This window comes from Corythoichthys intestinalis, chromosome 2 (assembly GCF_030265065.1).
Source record: "Corythoichthys intestinalis isolate RoL2023-P3 chromosome 2, ASM3026506v1, whole genome shotgun sequence".
Classification (NCBI taxonomy): Eukaryota; Metazoa; Chordata; class Actinopteri; order Syngnathiformes; family Syngnathidae; genus Corythoichthys; species Corythoichthys intestinalis.
This window is the reverse complement of record NC_080396.1, coordinates 75692715-75707172: the sequence shown is the minus strand read 5'-3', so window position 1 is coordinate 75707172 and position 14458 is coordinate 75692715. Positions and strand designations below refer to the sequence as shown.

At 41.2% G+C, this 14458-nt stretch overlaps 1 protein-coding gene and 1 non-coding gene across 4 annotated transcripts in view; both read left to right on the top strand.

Moving 5' to 3' along the window:
- The window catches only part of cfap74 (cilia and flagella associated protein 74), a 344912-nt gene that overhangs the window by 108397 nt on the left and 222057 nt on the right, over nt 1-14458 (top strand). For all 3 annotated transcript variants that reach the window (XM_057817725.1, XM_057817734.1, XM_057817717.1), the window contains one exon: nt 3095-3223. In XM_057817725.1, the coding sequence (XP_057673708.1) occupies nt 3095-3223 (129 nt within the window). The remainder of the gene's footprint in view (nt 1-3094; nt 3224-14458) is intronic.
- trnas-aga (transfer RNA serine (anticodon AGA)) lies at nt 12475-12556 on the top strand. The gene has a single exon. It is a non-coding gene; the product is annotated as a tRNA-Ser (tRNA).

Sequence of the window (14458 nt, the reverse complement as noted above, 5' to 3'; positions counted from 1 at the left end):
CGCAATCCGCCCCACTCGACGAGGTCAGGACAGCACGAGAACCACTAGACTAAAAGACCGGGCGAGCAGCATGAATGCATCGGGAGGAAGGTTTACTCTGCATGCAACGTACCAACTTGCACCTTTTACACTCACCCCACAAAACCTTCGGTTCCGATCCGGGTAACAACACCAATGTAACCGGTCTGATCTGCTCCGGCGTTGTGATCCACACCCCTCAACCAGGTCATACTTGAACAGCGCAACAGAAGAGTATGATAACCACTAGGCTTAAAAACCAGGGTAGCAGCTGTAGCTGGTACCATGAGCTCTTGAATGCATCGGGAGGGAGGTTTTCTCGACATCCTGGCACATATCACCCTCACCCCCCAAAACCTTCACTGCAAATCCGGGTCACAGTACAAATTTAACTGGTCTGATCCGTGCCGGCGATGAGAGCCACACCCTTTACCAGATCAGGACTTGAAACCGCTCAGCCAGCGCAGAGGATAGCACGATAACCCTCCCGGATCATCGAGCCCGGACACCCTGCTGAGGAAACTAATTTTGGCCTATTCTATTTGGTATCTTGTTCTTTCGGTCACGATCCAAAGCTCGTGATCTTAGGTGAGGGTAGGAACTTAGATGGATTGGTTAATCAAGAGCTTCACCTTGTGGCTTTGCTCTTTCTTCACCACAACATACCGGTACAGAGTTCACATCACTGCAGACGCTGCACCGATCCGCCTGTCAATCTCCCACGTTCTCCTGCTTTCACTCGTAAACAAGGTCTCCAACCCGGTCGTCAAAGGCCCACTGTGGGTCGTGTTTTTTGTTCCTGCCAATCCAGCACAGATAGTTGAACCAATGAGGTTTCTGCTCAAAACAAGCAGCACCTGACTGCAATCAACTGATTGCACTTGTAAAACACCAGATTGGTGAAAAAGTGTTGTCATTTGTCTGGTTGGAATGAAATTCTGCACCCACAGCGGGCCTTTGAGGACCGGGTTGGAGACCACTGCTCTAGATACTTGAACTCATCTATTTGGGGCAAGATTTCATTCCCGACCCAGAGAGGCCACGCTTCCCTTTTCTGACTGAGGACCGTGGTCTCCGTTTTGGAGGTGCATATCTTTCCGTTTCACACTCGGCTGCAAACTGCTCCAGTGAAAGTTGGAGATCACGGCTTGATGAAGCCAGCAGCACCACATCATCTATAAAAAGCAGAGATGCAATGCTGAGGCCACAAAACCGGAACCCTTCAACGCTTCGGCTGCGCCTAGAAATTCTGTCCGTAAAAGTTATGAACAGAATCGGTGACCAGTCCAAACCTCACGGGAAACGAATTCAACTTACTGCCATCAAATAGGACCAACTGATATTCAAACGTTATATCGTGCAGGCCTATTTGCAATGCATATGTAATACAGTGCCTTGCAAAAGTATTCGGCCCCCTTGAATCTTGCAACCTTTCGCCACATTTCAGGCTTCAAACATAAAGATATGAAATTTAATTTTTTTGTCAAGAATCAACAACAAGTGGGACACAATCGTGAAGCGGAACAACATTTATTGGATAATTTAAACTTTTTTAACAAATAAAAAACTGAAAAGTGGGGCGTGCAATATTATTCGGCCCCTTTACTTTCAGTGCAGCAAACTCACTCCAGAAGTTCAGTGAGGATCTCTGAATGATCCAATGTTGTCCTAAATGACCGATGATGATAAATAGAATCCACCTGTGTGTAATCAAGTCTCCGTATAAATGCACCTGCTCTGTGATAGTCTGAGGGTTCTGTTTAAAGTACAGAGAGCATTATGAAAACCAAGGAACACACCAGGCAGGTGCGAGATACTATTGTGGAGAAGTTTAAAGCCGGATTTGGATACAAAAAGATTTCCTAAGCTTTAAACATCTCAAGGAGCACTGTGCAAGCCATCATATTGAAATGGAAGGAGCATCAGACCACTGTAAATCTACCAAGACCCGGCCGTCCTTCCAAACTTTCTTCTCAAACAAGGAGAAAACTGATCAGAGATGCAGCCAAGAGGCCCATGATCACTCTGGATGAACTGCAGAGATCTACAGCTGAGGTGGGAGAGTCTGTCCATAGGACAACAATCAGTCGTACACTGCACAAATCTGGCCTTTATGGAAGAGTGGCAAGAAGAAAGCCATTTCTCAAAGATATCCATAAAAAGTCTCGTTTAAAGTTTGCCACAAGCCACCTGGGAGACACACCAAACATGTGGAAGAAGGTGCTCTGGTCAGATGAAACCAAAATTGAACTTTTTGGCCACAATGCAAAACGATATGTTTGGCGTAAAAGCAACACAGCTCATCACCCTGAACACACCATCCCCACTGTCAAACATGGTGGTGGCAGCATCATGGTTTGGGCCTGCTTTTCTTCAGCAGGGACAGGGAAGATGGTTAAAATTGACGGGAAGATGGATGCAGCCAAATACAGGAACATTCTGGAAGAAAACCTGTTGGTATCTGCACAAGACCTGAGACTGGGACGGAGATTTATCTTCCAACAGGACAATGATCCAAAACATAAAGCCAAATCTACAATGGAATGATTCAAAAATAAACGTATCCAGGTGTTAGAATGGCCAAGTCAAAGTCCAGACCTGAATCCAATCGAGAATCTGTGGAAAGAGCTGAAGACTGCTGTTCACAAACACTCTCCATCCAACCTCACTGAGCTCGAGCTGTTTTGCAAGGAAGATTGGGCAAGAATGTCAGTCTCTCGATGTGCAAAACTGATAGAAACATACCCCAAGCGACTTGCAGCTGTAATTGGAGCAAAAGGTGGCGCTACAAAGTATTAACGCAAGGGGGCCGAATAATATTGCACGCCCCACTTTTCAGTTTTTTATTTGTTAAAAAAGTTTAAATTATCCAATAAATTTTGTTCCACTTCACGATTGTGTCCCACTTGTTGTTGATTCTTGACAAAAAATTAAAATTTTATATCTTTATGTTTGAAGCCTGAAATGTGGCGAAAGGTTGCAAGGTTCAAGGGGGCCGAATACTTTTGCAAGGCACTGTATATTAACTTTGAGTGATTAGTCTTAACGTGAATCATGCGTGTGTTTTCCACGTCAGCACCAGCACAGCCTTGAAGCTTACTTTTGACTTGTGGCCAGAGATGAGGAAACACATGGAGATTATCCCAAGGACTGGTTTTCTCCAGGCTCAGTCAAGCTTCACTGCTCACCTCAAGTTCCTGCCAAGGTATGCCACACCCTGCAGAAGACATAGTCAGGATGTAGCCGTCTTAATGAAATAGAATAGAAAGCCTTGATTGTCGTTATACAGAGTACAATGAGATTTAGATTTACATTCAAGATTACCTTTACATTTTGGATCATTTCATGTTGATCTTCGGGTATTTACAGGTCACTTCATGGTCATTGGTCACTTCCTGTTGATTTTGGGTTACTTCTAGCAATTTTAGGGTATTTACGAGTTACATCATGTACATTTTGGATCATTTCATGTTGATCTTAAGGCATTTTCTTGCCACCTCATGTTCATTGATCACTTCCTGTTGATTTTGGGTCACTTGCTTGTAATTTTAGGCTACTTACGGGTCACATCCTGTACATTTTGGATCACTTCATGTTGATCTTAGGGCATTTCTGGGCCTCTTCATGGCCACTGGTCCCTTCCTGTTGTTTTTGTGTCACTTCCTTGTAATTTTAGGGTACTTAAGGGTCACATCCTGTACATTTTGGATCATTTCGTGTTGATCTTAGTGCACTTACGGGACAGTTCCTGCACATTTTCGATCATTTCTTGTTGATCTTAGGGCATTTCGGGGCCACTTCATGGCCATTGGCCACTCACTGTTGATTTTGGGTCCGTTCCTTTTCATTTTAGGGTACTTACAGGTCACATCCTTTACATTTTGGATCATTTTGTGTCGATCCTAGAGCATTTCCAGGCCACTTCTTGGTCATTGGTCACTTCCTGCTGAATTTGGGTCACTACCTTGTAATTTTAGGGTACTTACGGGTCACGTCGTTTACATTTTGGATCATTTCGTGTTGATCTAAGGGCATTTATGGGCCACTTCATGGTCATTGTAGGACATTTTTGGGCCACTTCATGGTCATTGGTAACTTCCTGTTGATTTTGGGTCACTTCCTTGTAAATTTAGAGTACTTATGGGTCACATCCTGTACATTTTGGATCATTTCACGTTGACTTCAGGGCATTTCCAGGCCCTTCATGGTGATTGGCCACTTTCTGTTGATTTTGTGTCACTTCCTTGTAACTTTAGGGTACTGACAGGTCACGTCTAGTACTTTTTGGATCATTTTGTGTTGTTCTTAGGGCACTTACGAGTCACTCCATGTACATTTTGGATCATTTAGTGTTGATCTTAAGGCATTTCTGGACGGCTTAATGCTCATTCCTGTTGATTTTGGGTCACTTTCTTTTATTTTTAGGGTATTTACGGATTCCATTTTACACATTTTAGATTATTCCATGTTGATTTTAGGGCATTTTTTGGGCCACTTCGTGGTCATTGTCCACTTCGTGTTGATTTTGGGTCACTTCCTTGTCATTTTTAGGTACTTACGGGCCACATCCTGTACATTTTGGATCATTTAATGCTGATTTTAGGGAATTTTCAGGCCACCTCTTGTTCATTGGTCACCTCCTGTTGGTTTTGGGGCATTTCTGGGTAAGCTCTTCATTAAACTTCTTCATTAATTCTGCGGTTCATTTGACACCCCTGACTTATTGAATCTGAAGCCCATGAACTCATACACTATCAAAAACCATGTCACAGGACATTCTCTTCTTTCAAGCGCCACAGAATATTGTGTTCTATGGCCACATGAACAAAAACAAACTGAAAGGAAGATTTGATTACCATATTTCATCATTTCTTGTTCATTTTTTAGTTATAAGCAGTTGAACATCAAAAACAACACTGTATACGTCCTTAGCATTGAATGAGTTAATTTAAGCCTTCTGCAAAGTGTAAAGGAGAAGAATTGTGTATCACAGTAAAGTCAGTAATATTAATCAGCACACCATAAAAGACAAATAATAATGCAGTAGTAAATGTCAGGAGATCAACCGGGAGACCTTTAGAGCAAATATGAGATGCACACAGTATGTGGGTGTATGTTTTCTAATTCCCACATTATTTTGCTTTGTATCTTAACAGTCTAATGCAGGGGCGCTCACAATATTTTGCTCCAATATCTACTTTTCAAGGAGACAACATCCAGCGAGCTACTTTTTTTTTTTTCAAGGGGGCGTTAGCAAGTTCAGCAGCACTGTATATTGCGGGCTACTATGAAATGACCAAGTAAAATGATCTACCCATATATTAAATGAGAAATATATATAATATATATATATATATATATATATATATATATATATATATATATATATATATTAGGGCTGTCAAACGATTAAAATTTTTTAATCGAGTTAATTACAGCTTAAAAATTAATTAATCGTAATTAATCGCAATTAATCGCAATTCAAAACATCTATAAAATATGCCATATTTTTCTGTAAATTATTGTTGGAATGGAAAGATAAGACAAGATGGATATATACATTCAACATAGGGTACATAAGGACTGTATTTGTTTATTATAACAATAAATCAACAAGATGGCATTAACATTATTAACATTCTGTTAAAGTGATCCATGGATAGAAAGACTTGTAGTTCTTAAAAGATGAATATTAGTACAAGTTATAGAAATGTTATATTAAAACGCCTCTTAATGTTTTCGTTTTAATAAAATTTGTAAAAATTTCAATCAAAAAATAAACTAGTAGCCCTATTCTGTCCTCAATGTGTATGAGTACACAAATTGACAGATAGCAAACATAAGTTCCAAAAAGAAATCAGACGGTGTGGCAAAGTTGCATGGGCTTTACTGAAGTCATCTCTTTTTGACAGGAGCACGTTTCTTGTATTTTTGTAAAACTGAAAATAACAAGGCAATGTGTCAATAACTTGCATAAATCACAAAATAACATCAAATGTACACACACGTGTCCATTTGAGCAGTAGCATTAGTCAATTAGCTCACAAGCATCTAAAAATGTAACTGCATTTCACCATATATGTGAACAAATTCAAATACACATCATCAATAACTATCTAATGCTCATGAATATAAACAAAGGAGGAATATAACTCACAAGCAATGCATGTATTAGACACAAACAGTGTGATGGGGCTATGAGAACTGCCACTGAATGCTGGATGCGGACGTTAGCTGGTCTGAATAGCACTGTCTATTAGTGTGAGTTCGCGTCGACATATAATCACGTCAGAAAAGCGCGCCGAAACCCAAATAATCAGCTGCACTGAATCGCCAGCAGAGGGCGACATTACGCCACATAACATATGCAAGTCACACCCAAGCGCCTGCAGAGGGCGGAAAAACTCCATAAAACACAATTAACAAGTTGGCCTTTCACTGTACTGACATTTAAATCTGTCTGAGCGGGCCTAGTGCGTTAATTGCGTCAAATATTTTAACGTGATTAATTTAAAAAATTAACACCCGTTAACGCGATAATTTTGACAGCCCTAATATATATATATATATATATATATATATATATATATATATATATATATATATATATATATATATATATATATATATATATATATACACTTCTGGCCAAAGTAATGGCACCCCTGCAATTCTGTCAGATAATGCTCAATTTCTCCCAGAAAATGATTGCAACTGCTTGCAATGAAAAAGCACAAAAGAGAATGGGAAAAAAATTAAATCATTATCATTTTACACAAAACTCAAAAAATGGGCTGAACAAAAGTATTGGCACCCTTTGAAAAATCATGTGATGCTTCTCTAATTTGTGTAAATGACAGCACCTGTTACTTACGGTACATAACAGGCGGTGGCAATAACTAAATCACACTTGCAGCCAGTTAAATTGGATTAAAGTTGACTAAACCTTTGTCCCGTGTCCTTGTGCGTATCACTTTGAGCATGGAGAAAAGAAAGAATACCAAGAACTGTCTGAGGACTTGAGAAGGAAAATAATGGGCAATCTTAAGGCTACAGGTCCATCTCCAAAGACCTGAATTGTTCTGTGTCTACCGTGCGCAGTGTCGTCAATAAGTGTAAAGCCCACCGCACTGAGGCTAACCTCCCTAGATGTGGACAGAAAAGAAAAACTGACGAGAGATTTCAACAAAACATTGTGTGGATGGTGGATAAAGAACCTCGACTAACATCCAATTAAGTTCAAGCTGTCCTGCAGTCTGAGGGTACAACAGTGTCAACGTGTACTATCCTTCGGCATCTAAATGAAAAGGGGCTCTATGGTAGGATACCCACGAACACCCCACTTCTGACCCAGAGACACAAAAAAGCCAGGCTGGGGTTTGCCAAAACTTACCTGAGAAAGCCAAAAACGTTTTGGAAGAATGTTCTCTGGTCAGATGAGACAAAAGTAGAGCTCTTTGGGAAAAGGCGTCAACATAGAGTTTACAGGGGAAAAACCTAGGACCTCAAAGAAAAGAACATGGTCCCCACAGTCAAACATAGTGGAGGTTCCCTGATGTTTTGGGGTTGCTTCGCTGCCTCTGGCACTGGACTGCTTGACCGTGTGCATCGCATTATGAAGTCGGACGACAACCAAAAAATTTTGCAAACATAATGTAGGGCCCAGTGTGAGAAAGCTGGGTCTCCCTCAGAGCTCATGGGGCTTCCAGCCCCAAAAATAGCCCCAGAGGGGAGGGGCTATTTTTCAGCTGCAGCCTCCTGACTATCCGGACCCCTGGCTGGATGGACGTCCTCATTGCCACCCCCGTCTCATCTGGCTAGATGGACCTCTTCTTGTTTCTTTACTCTCCTGCATCTTTACAGACTGTAACCCCGTCTGCTAATTCCCATTAGCAGTCCTGGTGCATCCTGTCTATCCGTCCTGGGAGTGGATCTCTCCTGACTGTGGTACTGCCCAAGGTTTCTCATTTTCTCCCAAAGAGCTTGGAGTTTTTCGAGTTTTTCCTTGCCGACATGGAGGGTCCAAGGATGGGGGATGCCCAGGACTTGAACTTTATTTATTCATCTTTGTTTACTTCATTTGCTTTTTCTGACTGTGTATCATATTACAATAGCCAATAATAATACAATAGCCTTTTGAGACAACCTTGTTGTGTTTTAGGGCTATACAAATAAAATTGAATTGAATTGAATTCCAGCAAGACAATGACCCAAAACACACTTCAAAAAACACTAGAAAATGGTTAGAGAGAACTGAAGACTTCTAAAGTAGCCAGCAAGGACTAAAGACCTGAATCCCATTGAGCACCTATGGAGAGATCTGAAAATGTCAGTTCGGAGAAGGCACCCTTTAAATCTCAGAGATCTGCAGCAGTTGACCAATGCAGAATTGTCTAAAATTCCAGCAGAGCATTGTAAGAAACACATTAATGGATTCCGGAAGCGGAATTTTGTCAAAAGATTGTGCTACCAAGTATTAGGCCGAGGGTGGCATTGCATTTATTGCAGTTATGTGTAAAATGATAATGATTTAATTAATTTATTTATTTTTTTCTTTTTCTTTTGTTTTGTTTTTTTTCATTGCAAGCAAAATAGATGAAGATATTACTACTAAAGCATTTGTAATTACCATCATTTTCTGGGAGAAACTAAGCATTATCTGACAGAATTGCAGGGGTGCCAGTACTTTTGGCCAGCAGTGTAGATCCTCATTTATATTTTTATACCGTTTGAGCCTCAGCTAAGGTATTTTAATTTTCTATGTTCCGATTACTCAATTATTCCAACTAACTAGTTAATCAATTAATTGACCACTAAAATAATCGATAGCTGCAGCCCTACAAGAGAACAATTTGCATAGCAAAGGTCCAGCAGCTTAAATGCGATAAAATGCTAACTTTTTTTTGTTTGTTTTTTACAATGCTCTTAAATGGTTCATATATTAGCTCAAAGAAAACCTTACCCTATGTTGGTCTTAACAGGGAGCAGCTGGATTTAGCCATGTTAAATGAGTTATGTTGCAGCACTACGTAGAATAAATAAATCGAACACATTATTTCTATATTATTTGCGATTATCACGGGTTGGGGGGTTCAAAAATGAGGGATCACTGTAATAGCTGTCCCTCAGGGTTTTACGGCACAAGTCGTCCAAACCATCTGAACTTAGAGAGGCTGGCAACAAATAATAATAGGTTAAAGCAGAGCAGCGGGGTAGGAAGGGAAAGTGGGAAATGGCAGTAATCAGCTTTAGTGAATCAGCCGAGGTTTTAATGTGGGATTACAGTGTGTCGGTCTGCTTGTGCTTACCGCTTCTGTTTGCTTCTCCCACTCTCGTACACAGACATCTATTTTTCTTCGACTTCCAGCCTTTCACCTCCGTACTCAACGATACGCTCCTATTTTTTCCCTAATTTGTCTTTTTCTCCCACTCAAAGCCTCACAAATTGGAGACTCTATGCATCAAATCTATTCTTTGGTATTCCTTCTTAAGACATCAGTGTTTGTGAGCAGCCTTGAACGCATAATGCAACGAGACGGCAGACTTTTGACTGCACTGCCATTGGAGATGTTTCCATAGAAGGGCTGGCAGGCGGCGAATGATCATGTTTCAGTGCCGTTGACGGTGATCAACGTCCAATTCATTCCCTGCCGAACCTGTAAAAAATATTTTGATTTAATTTTTTTTCAAATGGAAAAAAAAAGTCTCCAGGTTACGACGTACTCGACTTACGCGATTTTGACTCTACGAGTCTCGTCGCATACAGTAACTTATTGTAGCTCACACTATCTTATTTTTTACTTGACTTTATTAATCCTCTGTCCTCACTAAATGTGAGTTGTTCAGCTTAACAGACATATATTTTTAATACAGGCTGTCGTTTATTTAAAGTGCCTGTGACGGCATAAAAAAATCTTCAATAGCATTATTATGATGAATTAGATTACATTAGATTTTGAGGCGATTCGACTATATACAACAATTTGGCAAAGAGCAGATGACGAGAGATTAGTCTTTTAAACTACGGTTTAGCCCCGCCGGTCATTATTGCGCTCTAGCAGCTCTAGACAGCGTCACGATTTCATCTGATTTAGAATTAAGCCCATTGAGGGGGAAGATTCAGAATGATGAAAATGCCACAGAGAGCAGCAAAATTCATGAATCAATCTCTTTACTCCGATATTTTTACATGATATTCTTTTTATCCAAGTACTTCGCCCTAATTGTTAGGTAAATGGTATGATCATGACAAATAACAGTCTTGTGCTGAATTGAATATGAAATAATAAAGATGCATTTATTCAGTATGACAGGGCTAAATTACTGCATAATGGTCAAAACTGCCGACTTCTTCGTCTGCCGAATGGTATTTTATGCCACCGGTTTTTGTCATTTCCCTGCCAGGCTTCGTAGACAGAGGAAAGAGCGTAAACAAAACAGGAGGCGTGACAGTTGGCCGACATGCTAAGTCGAACCGAGCAGCTTTTCAAAGTCTTATTCTCTCCTTTCGAAAACGAAAAATCACACAAAACTACCCCGACTCATACACACGGCGGCGGGGTTGATTGTCTTCACCCACCGGCCAGCCCTCGGCGGTGAGCAAGTTACAACTTGTCATTCTGGGCAGGTAGAGAGGGGAAAGAACGCAGAAAATAGCGTATTCTCGGTGGACAAACCGGCTGACGTCGGAACGGGGGCTGCCTGAGCCCAAGCCTAGGGTAGAGGTCTATTGGCGGCCCCACGAAGAGGACCGAGGGGGTGGAAGTGACCATGGTGTGTGACAAGCCGCCGGTCGTTGGCCGAGTGGCCTTCTCGGTGGACAGGGAGCATTGTCACCCACAAAATGCAAGCCACTTCCTTATTAAAACGTATGCCATGATCCCAGTAGCTGACATAATATAAAACATGTAGCTTACTTGGACTGGGTCCAATCTTTCCACAGTTGCCGGACTTGTTTTGGCCATTATGCAAGGTGAAATGGAACTTTTTGAAACCCAAAAAGGGTCACACGCCTCTCCCTGGTGTACCAACAGAAGCCTGCAGCACGTGATACGAAAAATGAACGAAATAATCCGTAAAATCGGATGAATCCGCAGTTGTTCTGTATACTGAAGATGATTAGCCCGCTGACGTCACATTCGCATTCTTCGTCAAGGAAGTCTCATTTTCATGGCGCAGGATTCAAAAAATTGAATATATAGATCGATGGTTTCCACACACATCCAAGCGGTCCATTCCATTCAGGAGCATAAAATATCACGTGAAATATGAAAAAAAAACGTGCTTTTTGCTGTCATAGGCACTTTGAAGCAACACTAGGTCAATTTTCAGTTATGGTCGATTTTAGTGACGCCACTGGACAAAAGCTGTAGTGTTTTGCCTTAAGGAAGACTGCGTTTCCCATGTGGACCAGTGCTCACCCGCAGTGTTGTAAAATCATCATCTCCTAGTCGTCGTAAAATCATCATCTCCCAGTCGCCTGCAGGTGGATTAAACGACATTTCTGTTTCCAGCGGCTTTGTGAAGGATGAATAGTAATACGGTAATTAATCCAGTTGTGGCTAAACAAAGCCAGGTGACCGTTAGTAACCATGTGGCTTAGTGTGGCTAACACCCCAACCCCACCCGAACTCGTCAGCGCTGACAGTTGAGGGAGGTGGAGTCACTCCAGCGAGTGAAAGCCAGGCCAATGTTGATTCTTGAGTATCATTTTAGCCTCTGTTTGTAGCCTCAGATTTCGCGCAAAAGCATTCGCATCGACTTCTGTCTTTGTAATGAATGGGGAAAGGGAGAAGGGTTTGTTTGTGTGGCAGGAACACCAGTTAATTAGTGCCAGTGAAAGCGATACAGACCCCCTCAAGATATAAAAAAAGGTATCATTCAACTAGTTGTCAGTCAACGTATAATCACAAATGTTAAGAATATTTTACCAAGGTTGAAAAGTTAACGAGTGTTGCTTTAAATTTGTGTAATTCTAATACAAGAGAATAAATTCGTTGTTGGCAGGATTCGAACCTGCGCGGGGAGACCCCAATGGATTTCTACTCCATCTCCTTGACTGCTCTGCCACAACAAGTGCTGCAGTGTAATGGAAAATGCTAAATGGTGTTATACTAATATAGCGCTTTTCCACCTTTCAAGGCGCTCAAAGCGCTTTACACTATCTCACCATCCACCTACTGGTGACACAGCACCAGGAGCAACGTGGGGTTCAGTATCTTGCTCAAGGGCACTTAGACAAGTTCATCAGAGCAAAAAATTGAACCCACAACCTCTGGGTTGGGGGACAACTACTCTTCCACTGAGCCACGCCATCCCACCCCCAAAAATATCAACGTTCAACAGTTAACCACTCGGCCACAACAACATGTAGAGGTAGTCTTTCTTGGCTTGAACCTTGCCAACAGACATCTTTATAGTTGCTTGTAATCTTGGCATAGGACACGAGCTGTACGTGTTGTTGTGGCCGAGTGGTTAAGGCGATGGATTAGAAATCCGTTGGGGTCTCCCCTCGCAGGTTCGAATCCTGCCAACAACGGAGGTGTTTACTTTTTCAAGGATTACTGCCGATACTCGCATCATGAGGCTCCATTTAAGTACCTCGTGCGAACCAGTTGCGCCAATGAAATGCTGAGGACGATGAATCAGTCAGTTGGGATGAAGAAGAAGCTTTATATTGACTGATTGATGTACGTTCCTACCATTCCAATGGTCACGAGCTGTGGGTCGTGACTGAAAGAACAATTTCCGTCCGCTGTGTTCCTTTTCATTGGCATTGCTGCTAATATTAGCATCACAAAGTTACAGTCAATATGGTCATGATCTTGTGTTCAGTGATACAGAGTCCTCAGCATTCCATTGGCGCAATCGGTTCGCACAAGGTACTTCAATGGAACCTCAAGGTGCGAGTATTGGCAGTAGTACTTGCAAAAAGTAACATAACAAAGCATTCAAACCTGCCTTGTCCTTTTCAAAAAGCACAATCACTGATGCTAATACGAGCATTGTTTTCTGGTTAAGGCCGTAAACCTAAAATTCATTGCGAGGAGACCAATTAAATTTAACTTCTAGACTTGAAATCCATTGATGACGGCTTACACATTTAATTGATCTGAGAAATTTAAATTCATAGATGCTTGTTGACTGTATAGTTGATTGTAATTTTGGCCTAGGACACAGTAGCTATACATGTTTTTGTGGCCGAGTGGTTAAGGTGATGGATTTGAAATCCATTGGGGTATCCCCTTGCAGGTTTGAATCCTGCCAACAACGGAGATGTTTTGTTGTGTTCCATTTTGCGAGTATTACTGTCAATACTCGCACCATGAGGTTCCATTTAAGTACCTCGTGCGAACCAATTGCGCCAATAGAATGCTGAGGACTGAATCCGTCGGTTGGGGTGAAGCAGGAACTTGATATTGACTGATCGATGTACGTTCCTTCCATTACCTCTAGTCACGAGCTGTGGGTCGTGATCGAAAGAACAATTTCCGTCCCCTGTGCTCCTTTTCATTGGCATTGCTGCTAATATTAGCATCAGAAAGTTACTTTCTATATGGTCACAATCTTGTGTTCAGTTAATCGACATGAAATCCATCCTGAATCTGTAGAGCCTAGTTTTGATCGTTTTTTTCGAACCCAACTTTATTCTTTACGTGACAGGTCCCAGGAGTGGAGACCCGTCAAAGTTTAAGTTGTGTGTCTGAAATACAGGACACAAATGAATTGACAAATAGAAGCATGTTGCCATTGCAGGAAACATCCAAGAACGATCTTTATTATCAACCAAACATATCTGTCTGTCTCTTTTCTGAGCTTCATATTATTTTCAATGTGCATATTGTTGTCTGTGTACAACTAGAACATTCATTTTGCCACTTGAAACAAACACACATTATCAAACATAGCCAATATTCTCTTATTAAATATCTCTACATTTCACACACGATTCTTTTACATGTTGTCTTACTCCACAATACACTAATTATACTATTATAGTACCTCTCATATTTCAGTAACCGTACCTGCAGTAACTTATTGTAGTGGCACAACTTATGTGGTAGCTATGGTTAACTGCACTGCTAACGCGTTAGCAAACAGACAATAAAATTGACATGAATAACATGTAATAATAATGATGATAACATTTAACTGAACAATATTAAATAATTAAATAAAGATTTCCTTCTTTACCACGACGGACCGATGCAGTCCTCAGCGTTCCACTTGCCCAATCGGTTTGCACGACGTACTTGAATGGAACTTCATGATGCGAGTATTGGCAGCAATACTCGCATAAAGGAACATAAAGTTTAGTAAAGCATCCAAGTTGTTGGCAAGAGTCAAACCTTCGAGGAGACATTGATTAAATGGATTTCTACTCTATCACCGCTCGACCACAACAACTGCCAGTGTTTTGAAATGCTAATATTAACGTTTA